Source organism: Leptonychotes weddellii, chromosome 7, assembly GCF_054177405.1.
Source record: "Leptonychotes weddellii isolate Sample4059 chromosome 7, ASM5417740v2, whole genome shotgun sequence".
Classification (NCBI taxonomy): Eukaryota; Metazoa; Chordata; class Mammalia; order Carnivora; family Phocidae; genus Leptonychotes; species Leptonychotes weddellii.
The window spans coordinates 54,148,579-54,168,490 of record NC_138375.1 but is presented as its reverse complement, the minus strand read 5'-3'; the positions used below and the strand labels follow the sequence as shown (position 1 = coordinate 54,168,490).

The 19,912-nt window shown below is 42.4% G+C and overlaps 1 protein-coding gene across 1 annotated transcript in view; it reads right to left on the bottom strand.

Moving 5' to 3' along the window:
- Positions 1-19,912, bottom strand: part of DOCK2 (dedicator of cytokinesis 2) — a 386,690-nt gene that overhangs the window by 238,820 nt on the left and 127,958 nt on the right. The window contains exon 23 of the mRNA XM_081825805.1: positions 9,102-9,250. Coding sequence (XP_081681931.1) covers positions 9,102-9,250 — 149 coding nt within the window. The remainder of the gene's footprint in view (positions 1-9,101; positions 9,251-19,912) is intronic.

Genomic DNA, 19,912 nt, shown 5'->3' with positions numbered 1-19,912 from the left:
CCTCCTGACAGGCTTAGGCAGTTAATAGGGTGGAATCCTCTGGTAAGGCCAGTCATTTGCCTGCAGATTTTATTATTGTCTCCGATAAAGCAGAGAAAACCCCTTTTCTATCAGCATCCCTTCACATTGGAATAGGTATGCTTTGGGGAACTGCTCATCCTCAAAATGCATTCTTTGTAAGTGAGCAATCACTCCTTAAATACTTCAAAGATAAGCTTTTATTTTTTTATTTATTTGGCAATAGCGTTAGCTTTATGGACAAGTTGCAAAAATAATACAGAAATTTCCTATATTCCTTCATCCATCTTCCCTTAATGTTAAAATCTTAATGTCAACGTGACCAGAGCACAATTATTGAACCAGAAAATTCACCTCGGTACAGTCCTATTAACTAAACTACAGACATTATTCTAATTTTACCAGTATTCCTGCTAATGTACATTTTTCAGTTCATGGGCCAATTCAGGATCCCACATTGAATTTAGTTGTCATGTTTCTTAAGTCCCCTCCAATCTGTGGAAGTGCTTTGTCTTTGGAGGCCCAACCTTCTGAAGAGTACTAGTCTGCTATTGCTTAGAACATCCCTCAGTTGGGGCTTGTTGCAGCGTTCTCATCATTAGATTGAGGCTGTGCATTTTTGGCAAGACTCCCCACATAAGTGGTGGTGTCCTTTTCAGTGCATCTTATCAGGAGGCAGATGATGCTGGTATGTATCTTTTCTGGTGATGCTCCTTTCATCACTTGGTGAAGGGGGTGGCGCTCATGTTCCTCTACTGTAAAGTTACTATCTTTCCTTGTGCCATTAAAAAGTGGATACTTCGGGAAATACTTTGAGATCATGCAAATACCCTGTTTTGCAACACTTTTGCCCATCACTTTTAGTCCCTGTTGATGGTTCTTCCTCGTGACAATGATGACTGTGGTGTTTGCCTAATCAAAAATGAACGTTAATTATCTCTAAACCCTATTTAAGGCCCAAAGACCAAAACCTACTGAGGTGAAAGATAACAGTCTCCTGTCAAATGTGCCTTTCCCATGGCTGTGAGGTGAGACACTCAGTTAAGGTACAGCAAGCCTATGGCACCTGACTCCTCATCCCCACCCCTCACCGATGCAGGAACCAGGGCTCTTTCTCACTGACCTGTGTAAACACTCAGTACTACCTGGGAAGAAATCATTACCAGTTGATAAGAACTGCCATGGGAAATGGAACATATTTCTATATCTCTGCTCTAGGTTGAGTGTTTAGTTTGTCTTAAAATCACTGCATCCCTGGAGCATCCTCTCTTTGACCATGAGAACTTGTAGACAGCAGTTCCAGGGCTGCTGGGGAGAAGAGAAGTGCACCACCAGCTCCCCTGTGCTTTGGGGTTTTTATTGTTCTTGGCAATTCTGTTGAGTCCCAGGCAGTGGTGTGCTGATGCGCGTTTATCAACTGGCTCTCCAGGAAGACGAAAACAGAGGCCTGGGTATACAGCGTTTGGCAATTCTGTAGTATGAGGACCCCCTTCATGATTGACATCACTGAACACAGAGTCGGGAAGAGATGGACAGCAGCAGAAGAGGGTTCAATAGTACTTCTGTCATAGACACAACAGATGTAAATAACCTCAAGCACACAGATAAGAATAAAGTTTAGTAAGATAATTAGGAACTGACGTGTTTTGAGTATCTATTTATTATGTTGGATTTTAATATAGCTTGTTTAATTATAGATATTTATATAAATTTTTAATAATGGCAGTTATTTAACAAATAACTCACAAGATTCCTAAAAATTTAACCCTCGGTTCTCATGAGCTGCTGTAAGCCAGCTCCAGCACACCACCCCATACAGTAGTTATCACGAGCAAAATTCTGGAACTCCCCAAAGGAGCCCCTGAAAAGGCAGGATGACACTTTTTGCCAGACCCTTCAGGAACCCGTATGAGGTCCAGATGCCCTGCAGGGAACGGCTCTGCTCCAGCAGCAGCATCTGCGGCTTCTTGGCAAGCCTCCTGCGGAGCCTGTGAGGGCTCCAAAGCATCTGGCTGCCACCAGGCCTGCCTCAAGGGTTATTTTCAGTGCTAATGGGGTACAGAGTTCTCCCCACCCTCAGTACCTATTTGCCATTCTCCCAGGGGGCCACTTAGCCCTTTACTGTTCTTAAAAGAATTATAGGCCTGGAACAATTGGAAGGAGCATAGGAGGGAAGGGGAACAGAGAGGCAAGAAAAAAGTCACATGTACTGAGTATGGATTATATGCCAGGTACAGTGCTGTGCGTTTGCACCGATGTTCTTGTTTACTGTAATCCCAATACACCCGGAGAAAGAGCATCCCCATTTTACGGAAAGAGTGTCTGAATTCCCAAGGTTCCCACACTAATAAAAAGCAGAGCAGGATGTATCCGCAGCTCTGCTCATCATTGTGGCCCCAGCATAGAGAGTATTGCACGTGATAGCAGCTCTAGAAGTATTTGTGGGTTGGACACATGAATGTAGCCTGACTCCAAAACCTGTCTCTTACCTCTACTAAGGAAATGAAACCGGAGAAAGTGCCCTTAAATGGTAAAGTGTACACGTGAAGAGGCAGAAGGCAATATGGGTGTGAGAGGTTGTTGAGTTAAGAGTGAGATGGGGGATTCCCTCCAGGCTCTGCCTTTTACTGACTCTCTGACCTTATTAGGAGTATCCCTGACCTCTCTCTGAGGCTAGGCTTCCTCACCGGTAAAATGGGGAGAGTAAAACCTACCTTCCCATGTGGTTGCCAGAAACAAACAATTGGGATGCCTGAGAACACTGTGTAGACTAAAGTGTGCTGAGAAAGAAAGTGTATCATATGCCACCATCCATGACATCATAACGTTGTCGTATTGGCCTAGACAGGGCACATTTAACACCATGGAAGCAGAGGAAGAGCAAGGGGTGAAAAGAGAATGGCTTCGGACATAGCAGAAGTAGAGGAGTCTCATCTATTTCAGCTTTAATTTGGAAGCTTAATTAGCTGCTCTCTGTCTGGAGCACACCACAGAGAAAAGAATTTTTGCAAGCCTTGTCTCCCTGCCTTTTGTTTGAAATATGAGGGAACATATAGGCTAGAAGAAAACCCTGCTGCTTCTGCATGGTGGTATTGATTCCTGGGAATTAAATGGTAATTCAGAGAGGCAGCAGCAGCCTCCCTTTAACCCTGCATCAAGCAGGCCGCCTGGGATTATCAGAGACCCCAGAACTAGGGTGGCCATAGGGGGTGCTCTTCAGAAGAAGACACCTACCTACAGACTTCTTTCCCACATGGCAGGTCAGGGGCAGTCCTGGCCCAAGAACACCCTCTAGACTGCTCCTGGTGCCTACCATTGTCCTTTCCCCACACATCGGGACCCTAATGGAGCTGCTGATGCTATTTTCCTTTTGTTTCAATGTCTGATCCTCTTTACAGGAGGGGCATGAGTATGTGTACATGTGTGTATATGTACATGTGTTAAATCATACATGCATATTCAACACATTAGACAAATCACCCATTGCAGGTAGGGGAGGCAGGAGAATGAGAAAAAGAGATGGAAATAAAAGGTAAGAAACACATACACACACAAAAACAAACAAACAAAAACCAAACAAGTGAGGGCCTTGCACATACCAATGATGGTAATGTGTCATAAACTGAAGGTGATTCATTCAACCGCTGCACCTGACATCCAAGGAATGCAGAAAGAGAAAGGAGAATACCCTCCTAGCATTCAGAGCAGAAGACCCAAGGGAGAAATCAGGTTCCACCATTGATTTGAGCAAGTCATATTCGTTCATGTATTCATTCCTACAACAGATAGCTTTGTGAGCCAGGCATTGTGAGGTGGGCAGGGAAGGGTCGAGCTGCTGTAAAGTTGGTCTCTGTCCGCACAGCATTTCCGGTCCCATAGGCAGAGAAGTCCACAGAGGATGACAACACAGATGCCATGACAGAGCAGGAAAAAGCTGTTCCTAGGACACAAGATAGGGGCTGGGGAAGAGGGTTACTGAAAGAATTTTAGTGAAGCAGGAGGATGGAGAGCGAAGATGGAATTGGCAAGAGGCGAGGCTGAAAGTGGGAGTTCTGCAAAGCCAGTGAGCAGGAGCTTGCTATCTGAGCTTTGGAGCTCAAAGCCTGGCAGGGGACACTCACAGGAAAGTGCAACACCAAGAAGTTAATGCTATAATATCAGTCCGAAGACATAGTTATGAAGACACAGAGAAGGAAGTCCTTGATTCTGTGTAGGGGTTTGCAGGTGAGAGGATGAGGGCATGGAACTGAGAAGACTTTAGAAAGGAAGTATTGTTTGAGCTGAACCTAAAAGGCATTTAGGATTTTATGTGAATAGAAAGAATGGGAATTGAGAACACTCTAGGCAAGAGAAAATGCATGAGCAAAAGCCTTCCCTACCAGCATCTAAGCTGATAAATAAAAACACCAGAAATTCCAAACTGTCCGTGACTAATAGTGTGCCTTGGTTAACCAGCCCCCAGATTTAGTCAATGGACTTAAAGGGTTAAAAAAATAAAAAAGCTGGGGCACCTGGGTGGCTCAGTCGTTAAGCTTCTGCCTTCAGCTCAGGTCATGATCCCAGGGTCCTGGGATCGAGTCCCGCATCAGGCTCCCTGCCCGGCAGGAAGCCTGTTTCTCCCTCTCCCACTCCCCCTGCTTGTGTTCCTGCTCTCGCTATCTCTGTCTCTGTCAAATAAATAAATAAAATCTTAAAAATAAATAAATAAATAAAATAAAAAAGCTGATTCTGGGCAGGTAAAACCAACCCCATCTCCTGTTCAGACTTAGGAGTCATCTTTACATACTTCATGATTGATAAGCAGGGTACAAAATGATGACTCTTCTTTCTGTTAGAGGAATGAAACATAAAAACGGAAAGCCTGTTTTAAGAGTTGGGAGAAAAAAAAAAACACTCCCTCTGGGTTTGGCGCAGAATTAAATCATACGAGTTACTCAGCAGCCGGCAAGGCACAGAACGAAGCCAGTGTGAAACAGCCTTTCAAAGTAACTGGAGTTGACAACTAACCTTGCTCTGGAAGGGGGAGAAAGGAGTTAACAGAGGCAGAAGTCTGGTCTTTCATCCTTCACCTGAGCCTGTCCCTTTCATATGCCAAGTGCAACTCAAGCAAGCTGGGGGAGAGAATTTAATACTATCATTAAAAAAATATCAACACCCAGGCTAAGGCGGACATCATCCCCTGAGTCATATGCCACCCAGGCTTACAATGGATAAGGTAATAACAGGAAACAGAGCTTCCTCATGCCACGCCTGCTGTGCTGGGCTGTAATTACCCAAACATTGACAATCGATTGAAGGCTAGCATCCTTTCCCATCCCCCAACACACAATGCCCCCCAAAAGAAAGCTTGGCATACTGCACTATAATTTCTAGATTTCCACATGTGGTTCTATCCATGAGCAATGGTTCCTGCAGGTAGATACAATCTATAGTTGGGTGGGGAGACAGGCTTTTCCATGGTGCCAGCAAAGTGACAGTAAAATGGAATGGCTATGCTGTTATCAGCAGAGAAGATCAAAACAACCAGAAGAAAAATCCAGGACATTTATCCTGGGAGGCTTTTTTTTTATTGTTCCTCCAAATTTCCAACTTTGAAAAGTCAGTGCCTATAGAAACCAAATAACATGCCTGATGGTCTGGATTTTCAAAGTCAGATATTTGCACAGGCCATGTCCCCACTACTGCATGACAATGAATTTATGAGTACCAATGAATGTGCTTAAAGATTTTGCCATTTTATGGTTTATTAAATGCCATATTGGAAGATGCTGGGTTTTGTAGACTGGAAAAGGCTCTTTAATTAAGATGGTAAAGGACTGAGGATGAGTCCAACCAGTCTTCCATTTCCAGTGAATACTGAAGATAAAAAAAATTAGGTCACATTAGAGTGATGGCTATTAAAGTGTAGTCCTTGGCCCAGCAGCATCCACATCACCTGAGAACTCAGAAAAATAAATGATCAGGTCCCATCCTCCAAACATAATGATCAGAAACCTGTTTTTACGGCTCCTCCGGGTCATACTGATCCATGCTTAAGTTTAAGACTTTCTGCACTAGAGCTGTGGGTTCTCCTCCCCGGTTGCCTATTATCACCACCTGGTAAAGTTGTCATTGTGATGCCCCACCAATCCCAGACCAATTAAATCAGAATAGCTGGGGGCTAGAGATTTGACACAGCTGCTTTAAAAAACTCCTCCAGTGATATAAATGTGCAGCCAGAGTGGAGAGCCACTATATACCAGAACAATAAAGATTTAGATGAGATATTTTGGGACTTCTGATTATCAGTTGGGTTCAAAGTAATAATGGCTACTGAATGTGTCTCCTTCGTGGAACAAAAACCTTTTGAGAAGAAAAGAGATTTCCATCTTCATGAGCTGAAGAGGTTGGCTATGAAGCTCTTCAAGAGCATCAGAATCTTATACCAAACTCAGTGGTAATAATAGTATTTAATAACTCATCCAGCAAAAACAGTTCTCACCATAGGAAAGAGGCTAGGGCCCACAGTCAGAAGTCATTATAAAAACAATGCACTCAGAGGCAGTAAAGAGTGACACCACACCTCCCACACACCTCAAGTCCACATGCCACAATCCTCCAAGGGGAGCTCAGAGCTTCCCACTCACTTCTCGGCTTTGAAGCCCCTAGTACCCAAGGTATGTGAGACAGCAGGCTCTTCTCACCAGTGTCTGATGTTACCCAGTGTGCAAAATGATAACAACTCATCAGAACAGAACTCTAGGAGACCACTCACATGGGATGGGCAGAGCCTGAGCACTGCTGCTTAACAAATGAACCATGAACTTCTACCCAAACCAGGAAAATGGTTAACCCATTATAAGTGTGTTCCTCAAATTAGGGTCCACTGGCACATTCCAACAAATCCAGGATTTTTTTCCCCACGAAAAGGGATATGAGGATTACTGAACTGTAAGAAATACTGTAAACTCTTTTCAACAGGAAGAGGCAACATTCTTTAGGATGTTTCTGGAGAAATGAGGAGCCAACTCTCATGTTCCTACACTACAAGTGAGAGTAAGACCAAATTCTCCCTTAATTTTTTTTGTAAAAGATCAAATAGCAAAGACTGGAACAAGTTCAACAGCTGGTTGGTGAATGCACTTATGAAAACACCACCATCATCATGACAATATCACAGGGTGAATCTTGATTATCCAAGCTTTTGGTTATTTTTTTTAGAAGATTTTTATTTATTTATTTGAGAGAGAGAAATGAGAGAGAGAGAACACAAGAGTGGGGAGTGGGAGAGGGAGAAGCGGACTCCCTGCAGAGCAGGGAGCCCGATGCGGGACTCGATCCCAGGACTCCAGGATCATGACCTGAGCCGAAGGCAGTCGCTTAACCAACTGAACCACCCAGGCGCCCCCCAATCTTTTGGTTATTATTCTCCATCTCCCCCAAGAAAAAGAGGGAGGATAGGAAGAAAATGAGAGGGAAAAGACCATGCTCTTATATCTCTCATGCCCATGATTATGCAGACTTTGGAGTCTGACTGACCTGGGTTTGAATTTTGACCCTGTCATTTATTTGCTGTCTGGCCTTGAATGTTAAGTCTATGAATTTTAGGTTTTTCATCTTTCAAATGGGAATAATAATCCTTAGCACCAATGAGGGTGAGCAGAGAGAACACTTGGATGGCATTTAGCACAGTGCCTAGAAAACAGCAAAGGAAGTAGTAGCTGTGATCATTAATTATTCACCCTTGAACACCCAGCTTCAGTTCCTTTGCGAAGACTTCTTGACAAAAATGCATACACATACACTCACACACACAGACACACACACACACACACTCTCAGAGTCTTTGTAGCTCCAGTACATCTTGTATGCATCCATGAGATTTTAGTCATTACATTATGTTGCAATTGCTTATTTATATAATCTGTATAGATTTTCTTAAGGAAAGAGGCCAGGCTTGTGTGTCCTCAATGCCCGTCACATAGCTGATGTATCATATATATTTATGAATGAATGAATGAATCAAGCCACTGCATTTACCTAGTAATGAGATAAGAAGCTTAATTAGGATGGCAAAAATGGAAAGGACAAGACACATAAGGAAGTTGATAACAATCGTTGACTAGGGGATACAAGCAGTAAAGGAATAAAATAATAAAATGAATGCTCTGCAGTGTTTTCTAATGATAGCCAATCACAGATATAGTTCATCCAGGAAGCCCTTCTTTGAGAATTTTCTTGGGAGGAGAGGGGTGGGGAGAATGTTTATACATATACTTATAAAATACTTGGTTGTTTAAGTCTACCTAGTCCTCTGAAACCAGCCCATCTAGGAAAGGAGTGCTCTTGGACATTACTCAAAGGCAAGGTAAGGTTGCCAAATGAACCTGAGTTAAATCAAGAATCCTTACCTTTCTCTTCCAAATCTTAAGAATTCTACATCTTTACTGTTACCACTAATCTATCTCCCTTGCTCTCTTCTGCAGACTCTGCCCTTTTGGAAGCCCTCTACTTATTCCCCTGAAACTTTCTCTTTGGTGCCATCCCTGCCTAATCTCTGAATGATGTCCACCAAATATACATTGGCTTCACTGCCATAGCCTCCTCCCTACCACCATCCCACTCTTCACCCTGTCTCTAGAGTCTAGGCCTGCGCAATCTGCTCAGCTAGAAAAAGCCTTAAGCATTTTCACCATTGCAAGAGATAACCAAAGAAAGAAAATCAAAGTAAATCAGCTAAAAAAAACAGATAAGAGGGTTTTCTTGACTGTGTAGGCATAGGAAAGCCTCCCTCCTGCCTCTGTAAGCAAGGGTTTCAGTAAATGGACAAGTCATCTAAAAAGTCTGCAATACATCCATACCTACACCCTGAGAAATCCTGTCCAACAATAAATATGGTGACATAATGCTACATGCTTAACTCCAATCCCCAAGCCATCCTTCACAGCCATGGGGGTTAATCACTGGAAAAGTAGGCCCGCTGAGCAAGCCATCGACTTTTATCTTTAGACTTCGACTGCTATTCATCAGCATCAATATTTTAGAGCTTAATCAGCTCAGTGCTAGTCTTAGTCCAGGACATCTACATCATCATGAGGACTCACCGCATCCTGACAGCTGAGGACCTCCAAAATGCTGTTGAGTAGTTCGACACAGTACTTCTTCTCCTGGACCTGGTGTTGCATCTCATCCTTTTGCTCCAGCAGCTCCTTCAGTTCTTTGGTGATGACAGGAAGAAGAATGTCCCGGCATTCTGGAAGGAAGGCAGTTCAGAGGCATTTGAGCATCCTCATTCTGTAGTTCCATTCCTTTCCTTCCTTCTTTCCTTCCTTCCTTCCTTCCTTCTTTCCTTCCTTCCTTCCTTCCTTCCTTCCTTCCTTCCTTCCTTCCTTCCTCCCTTTCTCTCTTTCTCTCTTTCTTTCTTTCCTTCCTTCCATCCTTCCTTCCTTCCTTCTAGATAATTTTTCTTTAAATAAATAATTCATGAATATATTCTCCTTGTAAGAAAATTTAAATGTTAAAGATTAGGTGAAGATTTCCTTAGAACATCATTCACAATTCCAGTCCCTCCCCCAACACTCGATCCCCAGAGGAAACCAGTTCTTTTATTCCATACATATGTGTGTAAAAGGACTGTATATGCATATATATACATACATATACAATTTCTGTACGTGTATGCATATAAAAATGTACCAGTATAAAATATGTAGTATCATTTTGATTTGGCCTCCACTTAAGTAAGATATATTATACTGTGATGATAAAACTTTGTGATCTTTTTATAATTTCACATATGTATCAGTATAAAACATACATGTCATTTTGTTTTTGTGTCTTTTTCATAAAATGGGATTCTGCTGTATCTTGTTTTGTACCTTGATTTTTCTTCACTTACCTATTGGAACATTCACCTTCCTGGAGCACTTTCTATGGTATTACAAATAGGGATCAACTTAATTATATGTAGCTGTTGTATAGTATTCTCTATTATGGATATATTTTTTTTATTTAGTCATAGCCCTAGTGATGAACATTTTTCACTGGCACAAACAGTACAAAAGTGAACAACCTTTCACTTGTATCCTTGTGCACAATGGTTTTCATTTTAAATAAATTAAAATGTTCACAAAAAAGGGTATCTCTCTTAGCATTGCTGTCTCAGGAAATTTCTAGAAAGTTCTGAAATCCTACACAGCTTTGTTTCTGTATTTCTCTTGAAAATGGCAAAACTTCCAAGGACCAAAAAATATTCCCCCAATTTTTCAAGCTACCTCCACCCATCCACTCAGCTTCTGGAGCTAAGATGTAAATCCTATACACCAAGATTTCATTTTAATTCAATATAACAAACAGGTATTGAATATCTTTGATGAGGAAGGCACTCTCTTTCCAGAAGTATAGCAGTAAGAGAAGGTTCTCACCCATTAGACACGTAAAATCTTGACAGTGATGATTAGCAGCAAAAACAAAGAACAATGGCAGAACATAGAATAAGATAAAGGTGGGATGAAGAAGAAAACATCTCTTGTTCTGTCACCCCAATATCTATTCCTTCTTCCAGCACAGCACCCTGGTTTCACTCTGGGGAGGCACCCTGCTGTGGAATATAATCCTAGGAATACTCTCATGAGGCTGCTTGCCCTTCTCTGGACAAGGGCTGGACATCTAATCCTAATTAGGATGACCCCCTGAAATCTGAATCTTGAGGGAACTTTAATAACAACAATTGCTGCCATTGCTAACATACTGAATGCTTACAAGGTGCCAGGCACTGCTTTAAGTGTCTTGCATGGATTACCTCATTCAATCTTTCCAATGACTTTGGGAGATAGATACCACTATTTCCCCATTTCACTGATGAGGAAACAGAAGGACGTACCCAAGTGTACATAGCTAGTATGTGGTAGATTCCAGTCTGACTGCAGAGCCTGTGCTCTTAACCAGAATGCTCTTAGATGAAGAATATAATCTTTCTTGGAGCTCAGCTGTCGGTAGGAAGTGCCCTGAAGAGGCTGCCCATGGTTGCTTGCTGCTTCTTCTCCCACTGCTATTCTGGGTCTCTCCTCTCCAATGACTGGTTCCCCAGGTTTCCTCTGATTCTATGAACTACTCCCCATCTTCCAAATACATTATTTTTACTTAAATTTAGCAGAGTAGGTTTCTGTTGCTCACAACCAAAGAATCCCAACTGGTAGAGTCATAAAATACCATGTGGGCTTCAGATGGGAGAAATGATCTCTGGTTAGAAGATTCATGTAAGACTTTATAGGCTCTGATAGAATTGTGTCCCTTCTCTCAGAGCACCAATGTAAGTTTGTAATTAAATTCTAATTAGTATAATTAATTAATGTCCCTTCATCCAACCAAAGTGTAAGCTCCATGAGAGCCAGACTAAATCTCAAGTGCCTAACATAGTACCTGTATCATAGTAGTAACTCAGTAAATCTTGGTTGAATGAATGGAAGATAAATTATTTGAGATGATCATTGATGAGTAAATGGCACTGACATAGGAAGAGTGGGGATTTAGGATACATAGGTCTGTGTAAGCAGAATAGGCTTTTGGAAGTAGAATAATGGAAGATAATTTTTAAAAGGAAAGTTCTTCAATTTAGTGGGAGGTGAAGGTTATAGCTCTATGGAAACAAAGTTATAGGCAACCAAAATTTTGATTCAGCTTTGCTTAAAATTAAGGTGAAATCATAGGCCACAGGTTTAATAATATTTAACTTGGACTCAAGAAATTATTGGCTGAGGACTTTGAGTACAACGAAATGTACTGGGTGAGCCATTATTTTTCCCTTAGAGAGACAAGGGAAAAGACAGGATAATATTTACATACCAGTTACCATAACATTTAAGTTAAATCTATACCTGGTCCATAGCTTATGACTATAGTTTGAATTTTTGCTCAGATCTATTTATTAAAAGGAGTAAAGAAAGTTGATGCAATGTTCATTCAGAAGTTTGTTTGAAAGGTTATCTTCTGGTTTCACTTATTTGTGGAACATAAGGAATAGCATGGAGGACATTAGGAGAAGGAAGGGAAAAATGAGGGGGGGGAATTGGAGGGAGAGATGAACCATGAGAGACTATAGACTCTGAGAAACAAACAGGGTTTTAGAGGGGAGGGGGGAGGGGGGATTGGTTAGCCCGGTGATGGGTATTAAGGAGGGCACGCACTGCATGGAGCACTAGTTGTTATACGAAAACAATGGATCGTGGATCACCACATCAAAAACTAATGATGTATTGTATGGTGACTAACATAACATAATAAAATTTAACAAATAAATAAATAAAAGGATGCTAATAAAAATTAAAAAAAAGAAAGGTTATCTTCTAAAGGATGTTGACAAATAACTTGGGAAATTTTTGTTTGTTAGAGGAAATGATATGTGTTAGCAAGCTCAATGTTGAAAAACAAGGTGAGTTCATTTGAAGTTGTAAACTCATTAGATGAATGGCTTCCTCAACTTGATTAAACTTAACTTCCCAACTCTGCCTTCACCGAGGTTGTCACAAGTAAAACCAGCCAGAAGCTAAGAATTCTGCATTCTCTCACTAAGTTAGATAAGGATTGTAAAGTCTTCCTCTTTGAGAAGTTAATTTTGCAAGTAAAATAAAAGATCTAATAAAGGAAATTTTTTAAAAAAAATTTTTTTAAAGATTTTATTTATTTGAGAGAGAGAGAGAGAGAGCATGAGCAGGGTGAAGGGCAGAGGGAGAAGCAGGTTTCCCGCTGAGCAGGGAGTCCGATGCGGGGCTCGATCCCAGGACTCCAGGATCATGATCTGAGCCGAAGACAGACACTTAATCGACTGAGCCACCCAGGCACCCCTAATAAAGGAAATTTAAAACACAACAAAAAGTCTTGTTCTCCCACAGGTCTCTGGGCAAAAGGGAGTCCTCAAAAGATGTGTTTTAAGGAGATTCGTGTCCCTGCAGCATAGAGGGTAGCTGGAGGAAGAAAAGAGGGCAGAGACCCTGCAAAGGGCAGAGACCAGTGAATATGCCACTACCGTAGTCCAGGTGATGATAAATGAGAATATAAGCGCTGGGTTCTACCCCTCTAGAGTCCCAGCCTCCAATGCAACATTTTTGTCTTTTGTTGAAGCTAAAGATTTAATAGGACTGTAAAGGAAGCTGGTAAGAAATAGATCAAGAACAGTCAATTGTCTTGAGTTTATAGCATAAGAAGACAATGTCTTAAAGTCTAAAATAGCCTGTTTTGACTCAAGATTAAAAATCATTTAAAACTATAAAATGGGATCACTAGGACCTAGAGTGATATGTAAAGAGATATGTAAAGCCAGATAAGGGGTTAATCCATTCAGGTAGTTAATTAACTCATTCATTCATTTAGTCAGTCTACTATATTCATTGAAGGTTCCCTAAGGGGCAATCACTATTCTGTGGTGGGAGGTAATGGTCAGGGGTTACCAGCCCATCCCAACAACAGAGCCAACAGAAGTTAAGAGGCAGATGTAAATAGACAAGAAAAAACCTGGTGCTTTTACCTCTTGGGAGTGACAACCTACGAGGAGTGTTCATACAACAGAGCTGTGTAGTAACAAAGGTCAAGTTTTTCCTTAAAGGTTCATTCTGCTGGTGTTCTGTTGAGATCCTCAGTTAGATCCCATTACAAAGATATATGAATCCAAGGCAAAAGGCTACTTGGGAGATTTTAGATATTAATGAAGATCTCCTTGGGAAGTCACCAGACACTTTAAATTCTACTTCAAATAGAGTTCAAATAGTAGATCCTCAGGGAGAGGTCTGGTTTTGAGCTCTCCATCCCTATCAAGTATTTAAGTAGTAGGTAAGTTGCCTATGGATAGGGATGATGAGAAGGTATTCAAAGACTCAGAAGGGGTGAAATAAATGTTTGTTAAGTCCCCATCCAAAAGTCTACGATTCCCACAAAATACAGCTTCAGAGGAAGTGGCAGGAGGTAGGGTTTATTTGCTAGGTGGAAAGACAGTGGATGGGTTTGCATTATTTACAAACCACTGATGTTGTGGGAGCTGCAGCCCAGGCCCCAGCAAAAGCAGTGGTTTATCAATCTGAAAGTCCTCTACTTCACAGATTATCAAAACCAAGCATCCCCACAAGACAAAGCCTCCTGGTGCTGAGAGTCAGCAAAATTTTAGCTGAGGGGGCCAATAATAACGTGGCCTGTTTTTCAGAAAGTACTTTATTTTCTCATTAACTATGATTTCTCAGAAATGTCTGGCTCCTCTGTTTTGAGATGAAATAATTTTTCTCATTTGTAATTGGAGCTCTGAAATTATATTAGCCTGTAAAGCTTCAAGAAGTAGCATTTCTAAATTGTGGCTTGATTGTCAAGCAAACAAACACAAACAGCTTAAAAGATAAATGTTGCCAGAGCCTTAAATCAATCTTTATAGGCAGAGCCAATGAGTATCAGAGATCTGCAAACCTACCCCAGTACCTGATACCCGACAAAGGCTGGGAGATCTGCCACCAGGTGACAAGTCCAAATTGTAATTGGCCCAGCACTTAGGAAATTGCAGAGCTGTTCAACTCTGTATTTTCACAGGAAGGAGCTTTCTTTTGTTGGCGTGATGGCAGAGAGGACAGTGCAGTGTTTCTGGGCTCTGGTTTCTTCCTTCTTGGAGAAAGTTTTGTCCTATGGAAGAAGGTGCTACTGCCAGAATCCATAGCTCTCTTGAAGTGTCATATGCTTTTGCAATAATTTCAAGACTCAGGGACTCTAAATATGAAGGTCCTTTCCCTCGCCTCCATCTCCATAATATTAGCCCCATAGAAAGAATGAAATAGAGATGCTTTGTCCATTTTGGAAAATCACTTTGAGATGCATCAGGGCCAAAACTACATCTGTGACCACAGCCCCAACCCCAGCTCCAGAGGGAAGCACACCTAAGAACCACATATGAACTCAGCATCTTCCCCACAGGTCGGCTCCTCCTCTGCTCGGTCTCAGAGTGAAGGCACCTCAGTCACACAGTCCACACCATCAACCAAACAACTTGCTTCCTCTCTCTGAACCCAACGTCAATCCATCATGAAGTCATATCCATCTGGCCCCCCAAGCCAGCCTTCTCCATCCTCCATTCCAAGTCTCCCAAACCTATCTCCCCATTTCCAATCTCAGTAGCAGGAATTTCCCCCAAACTCAAACCTGACCACAGGACCCACAGCTTGAAGTTCTTCCGTGGTTTCCGATTGTCCTCAGGGTGAGTATTGTGAACCCTTTGGCATAGCTGAAAGCCCTTTGTGACCAAACCCTTCATTACCTCCCCATACTCTACTTCCCACACTGTCCCAGCCTCTTCCTCTCCTGCTTCAGTTTTTGCACATTATTTTCTTTGCCCAGAATACTTTTATCCCATCTTTCCTTACCTAACTTCTTCTTGCCTTCTAGGTCTTAACTTAGATGCCAAAACCCCTAGGACAGCATCCCTGACATCCCAATATGACTTGGGTGACTCTCTCCTATGTTCCTGTAGCACTCAAATTCTGTCTTAATCATATGTCACACTACGTGGTCATTGTCTGTGTAATGGGATGAGCAGTGAGATCCTTGTTATCATCTCAGAAATGAAGCCGAGGCCCGAAGCTGAAAACGAAAGATGTAATTACCCCTCATTCTAAATTCAAATTGTCTCCAGTAGTGGGGGTACACCTCAAGGTTTTCTGAGACGTACCAGTTCAGTACCAGCCCCACACCAATCTCCATGCACCTGAGGGAGGATCAGCAGAGGTCTTTGGATATAAGGCAATGTCCATAGAGAAAGGCCCCAAAGTGGATATGGAGTGAGGAAGAGCCAAAAGGATCGTTCATGAAATATACGAAGATGAGACTGGCACCTTATATCCCCACTAGGGACATGTTGGCTGATCTTCGAGCCCAGATGCATCCCAGTTCTGCCAACACTATGGAGAGACATGAGAACACTCGGAAGCCCTGCTCTCACCAGAGGGAGAAGGGTTAAATACAAGCAAGGCATCTGTCAGGGGCTTGGTCACATCCTCAGTGTGGTTACTCCGTGTCTAAACCTGCTGGTGGCAACCTTCACTTGGAGTTTCATAGCCAGCTCCTTACTTTATCACCAATATAGGTTAATTGATTCTTCAACCCCAGTCGATATTTTACAGGCTTTAAGGTGAAACTCATTCTGCTTTACCCAAGTTCCTATTGACCGAAAGGTGAATTCAGCTCAGCTCAATCCTCTTGGGGGATGGTGAGGAGCTTGCGGTTATCAAGGCTTGTCCTGTCCTCCCCACAGCACTTTTGGCAAACAGAGAAAATGCCTAATTGAAGCCCAAAATTCTCCCTGGGCATGGCTGAGCAGTGCAAGCTTGGCTCAGTGCTTTTCTTCTGTTCAGGTGTCAGAGGCCATGTGGTTGGATCAGCTGGACATGGAGGAGGACCTCCACACACAGCTCCTCTGACAGACAGCAATTTGTTCTCACAACCTCCCTCCTCCAGCCAGTGTGTCATGAAGAAAAGTAATTCCACCCACTGGGAAATCAATAACTACCCACAAACTTCATATTTTGGATCAGGTTACAAGCCTTTTACAACTCTACTAGCATTTCCCCCCACATTCTTCAGCAGCAACTCATGATTCACTTTACTTACCTCCCTGAAAGCACACCTAATTACAATATCCAGAATCATCCCTCACTGCCCCTCCAGCCTACATCTGCCATGATGTACATCTTCACTTTATGAAGCCTGAGGGCCAAAATATGTCTCCCCAGCTAAACAAACACAGCTTATTTAGAGATTTCAGAACTCAGCAACTGTAAAAATTCTCCTTAGGTATCTTAGAGGGGTGAATGTTAAAGAAGAAATGTAATTCCAGAACTTTATTGTAGACACCCACTTCACCTTCAGTCCAAGCTATTGCTTTTACCACATAGCTTTTATATTTAACATGAAACATGACATTGCACTAAACCTATAAGAAAATGCCCTATAAGAAGTTGAAATTGGCCACTCAGAAACATAGTGATGACAGGAAAGGTAGATTGATATATAGTTGCTGGAATTAAGAGGATGTATGTTTGTGCCCCAAAAATGTCACACTGATCATAAATATAATTTGTAAGCTCTGATAGTCTATGTGTAATCTATTTATATCTTTGAGTATATAGATATAGACAGAGATATATGTTGCTGGAATTAATCTATGTCTATTAATTTATGTCTATATATATATGTAAAGAGAGAGAGAGGGAGAGATCAAATAATTACTGTAACAGATACTGTTCTACTGGATGTTATATTCTAGTGGATATCAAAAACAATTCAAGAGCATAATAATTGTCTTAGGTGGGATTCTCCAGAAGCAAACTCAGAGATGAGGTTTGGATGAAGGTGACTTACTTAAGAGGTGTTCCAGAAAACACTGGAAGGGGAGTAGAGAAGTAGAGACCATCAAGGGGAGGAGGCCAGGCAGGCTGCAAAGGCAGGCAAGCATCACAGAAAGCGAGCACGGGAAGGAGTGTGGGCCACGGGGGCAAAACAGCTAGGGTATTTTAACCCTGGGAATGGACAGCCATGGGCCCTGCGAGTGCTCTCAGCACACAGGCCCCTGCAGCCTAAGGGCAGCCCAGGGAGGCCAGTGCCAGCTATGGGGACAGAAAGTCCTCCTGGAGCTGTTGTGCACAAAAATGCTCGTCAATCACAGGAGGCCCAGTGCCCTAGAGTGGATGTTGCAATGACAAATACGGACAGCTGCCCCCAAGACAAGGAACTGGCAAACAGGAGAAAGAGAGCCTGGGCGTGTAGGGAAGACCATTCCACATGAGGCAGTTAAGAAGACCTCTTTCCTGGGACCTGAGTGTGAGAAGGGAACAGCCTGCAAAGATCTCAGGAAAGAGCATGCCAAGCAGAGGAACTAGCATGTCCAGGCCCTGGGGTGGAAAGGTGCCTAACATGTTGAAAGAATCACGTGGACCAAGTGTGGCCAGATTATGGAACACGGGAAGCATACTAACGAGATGACAAACTTGGAGAGTCTGGCTGGGGCCAGGTCTCATCATGTGGCCCATGGTAAGGAGTCTGACCCTTGGGGGAAATAAACATGTTTTGTTTTTGTACTTTTAATGAGTGTTGGGGGTGGACCTAGAGAGGAAGGCAGAACACGGTAGAGGATTGTTGAGGAGGGGAAGAAGAGTTCTAATATTTATTGAGCCCTCACTATCTACCAGGCATTCTCTGTATGAAGAGAGTATCATTTTATCTATTTTTTGGATGAGGAAACTGAAGCTCAGAGTGGTTCAATAACTTGCCTAATATCACACAGCTGGGATTTAAACCTAGGAAATGTGCTTCCAGAGCCCACATTCATATCTACTAAGCTATCCTGCCTCCTTACAGTAACAGTGATGGAGAGAGAAGATGAAAGCTTGATTAGTTTGTAGCACGAGAGACAGAAGTGGAGAGACGTGGAGCAGAGTTAACATGTCTTGCTGATGGATTAGATGTGCTATATCAATGTGTAAGCATATGGATTTTGGACAGTTGAGTGAGAAAATAATAGATTCATTTTAGGATTTATCAAATTAGGATCTAATCATGGGGACCATTTCATTGCCTCAACTAGCAAGGAATGAAAAGATTCCCATTGACGTTTCTCTGATGGTGTGAAGTGGCTGCAGAGATGGCCCTGTCATCATGCCTTCTGAGAGCTATTAGGGCATAATTGGTGTGTTCTGACAGGTACCTGCACTTTCACTTACCCCTTTGCACTTTCTGAGATCATTTTCACTGCCACTGCTGACCAGCCTCCTCCCAGCCAGCTCACTTATTAAACCATAATCAAGCTCCATAGAAAGTGCTTTTAGGAAAATAAAGGTGCAGATATGGCCAATTGAGTCATGACCCCAAATTTGATTTGTCCCTAATGCTTAGAACAATTACATTCACAATGCGATACCAGATGAGTGTAGCTTAGCCTGTTACAAGACTGTCTCGCCCACCTCCTAACCCTGGCTAATGGAAGGAGAAGCAAATGGAAAAGCTTGGGGTGGAATCAAGTGGCCTCTATACTGGATAATCTGGGCCATCTTTAAAGGAAGATTCCCATCAAAGTACTATGCTCCATTTCAAATTCATGCAAGAGGAGAAATGAGTCAAGTTAGCTTTTTGACTGCAAAGAGCTGTGTCTTACTTCCCTTGCACCCATTTGATTCTAATTCAGTGACACCTGGAATTCAAATTAATTTATAAGCACTCAGGACACCTATTAGAACAGTCAGTATCACCCATACCCCTCCAGGGCTTATCATCCCTGACCCATTGCCTTTCTTCCACACCATGCTACACAGATCCCTTAATCTCTTCACCCCACCCCTTAGCCCTTTGGAGACTCACATGATTCACTGGCTTCATGGATTTCAATCTATTCTTAACCAAGACCTCTTTCACCTTTAACTCTTTCTGAGCTAATTTGCAGTGGTATACTCAGAGTTTTCTCGGCAGTAGGAGTCATTATAACAAATGCGTTTTAATAAAAGGTAGAAACCATTTGTCCAGAAATCTATTGAGAATGAAAGGAAATGGGAGAGGGGGATATTAAGTATGAGACAGGCAACATATGTTGAACTCCTTCTCGGTGCCAGGCACCACACTGAGAATTTATTTAATCATTACCAAAACCTGTTCCATATATTATGTTACCCCATTTTACAGATGAGAAAATAGGAGCTCCAAGCAGCTTAGCTTACCCAGGGTCACTTAGCTAGCATGACCACAACCAAGGCAAGATTCCAAGATAGACTTGTCTGGCTTCAGTGCCAGCACCATTCCAGCTCCACTCACATGTGCATGAGTGCAGACAATCATTCCCAACTCCTAGATTCTGCCAGCACGAGGCAGCCACCCTTTGAATTTGTTAGCTCCCTCAAGCTGGCCT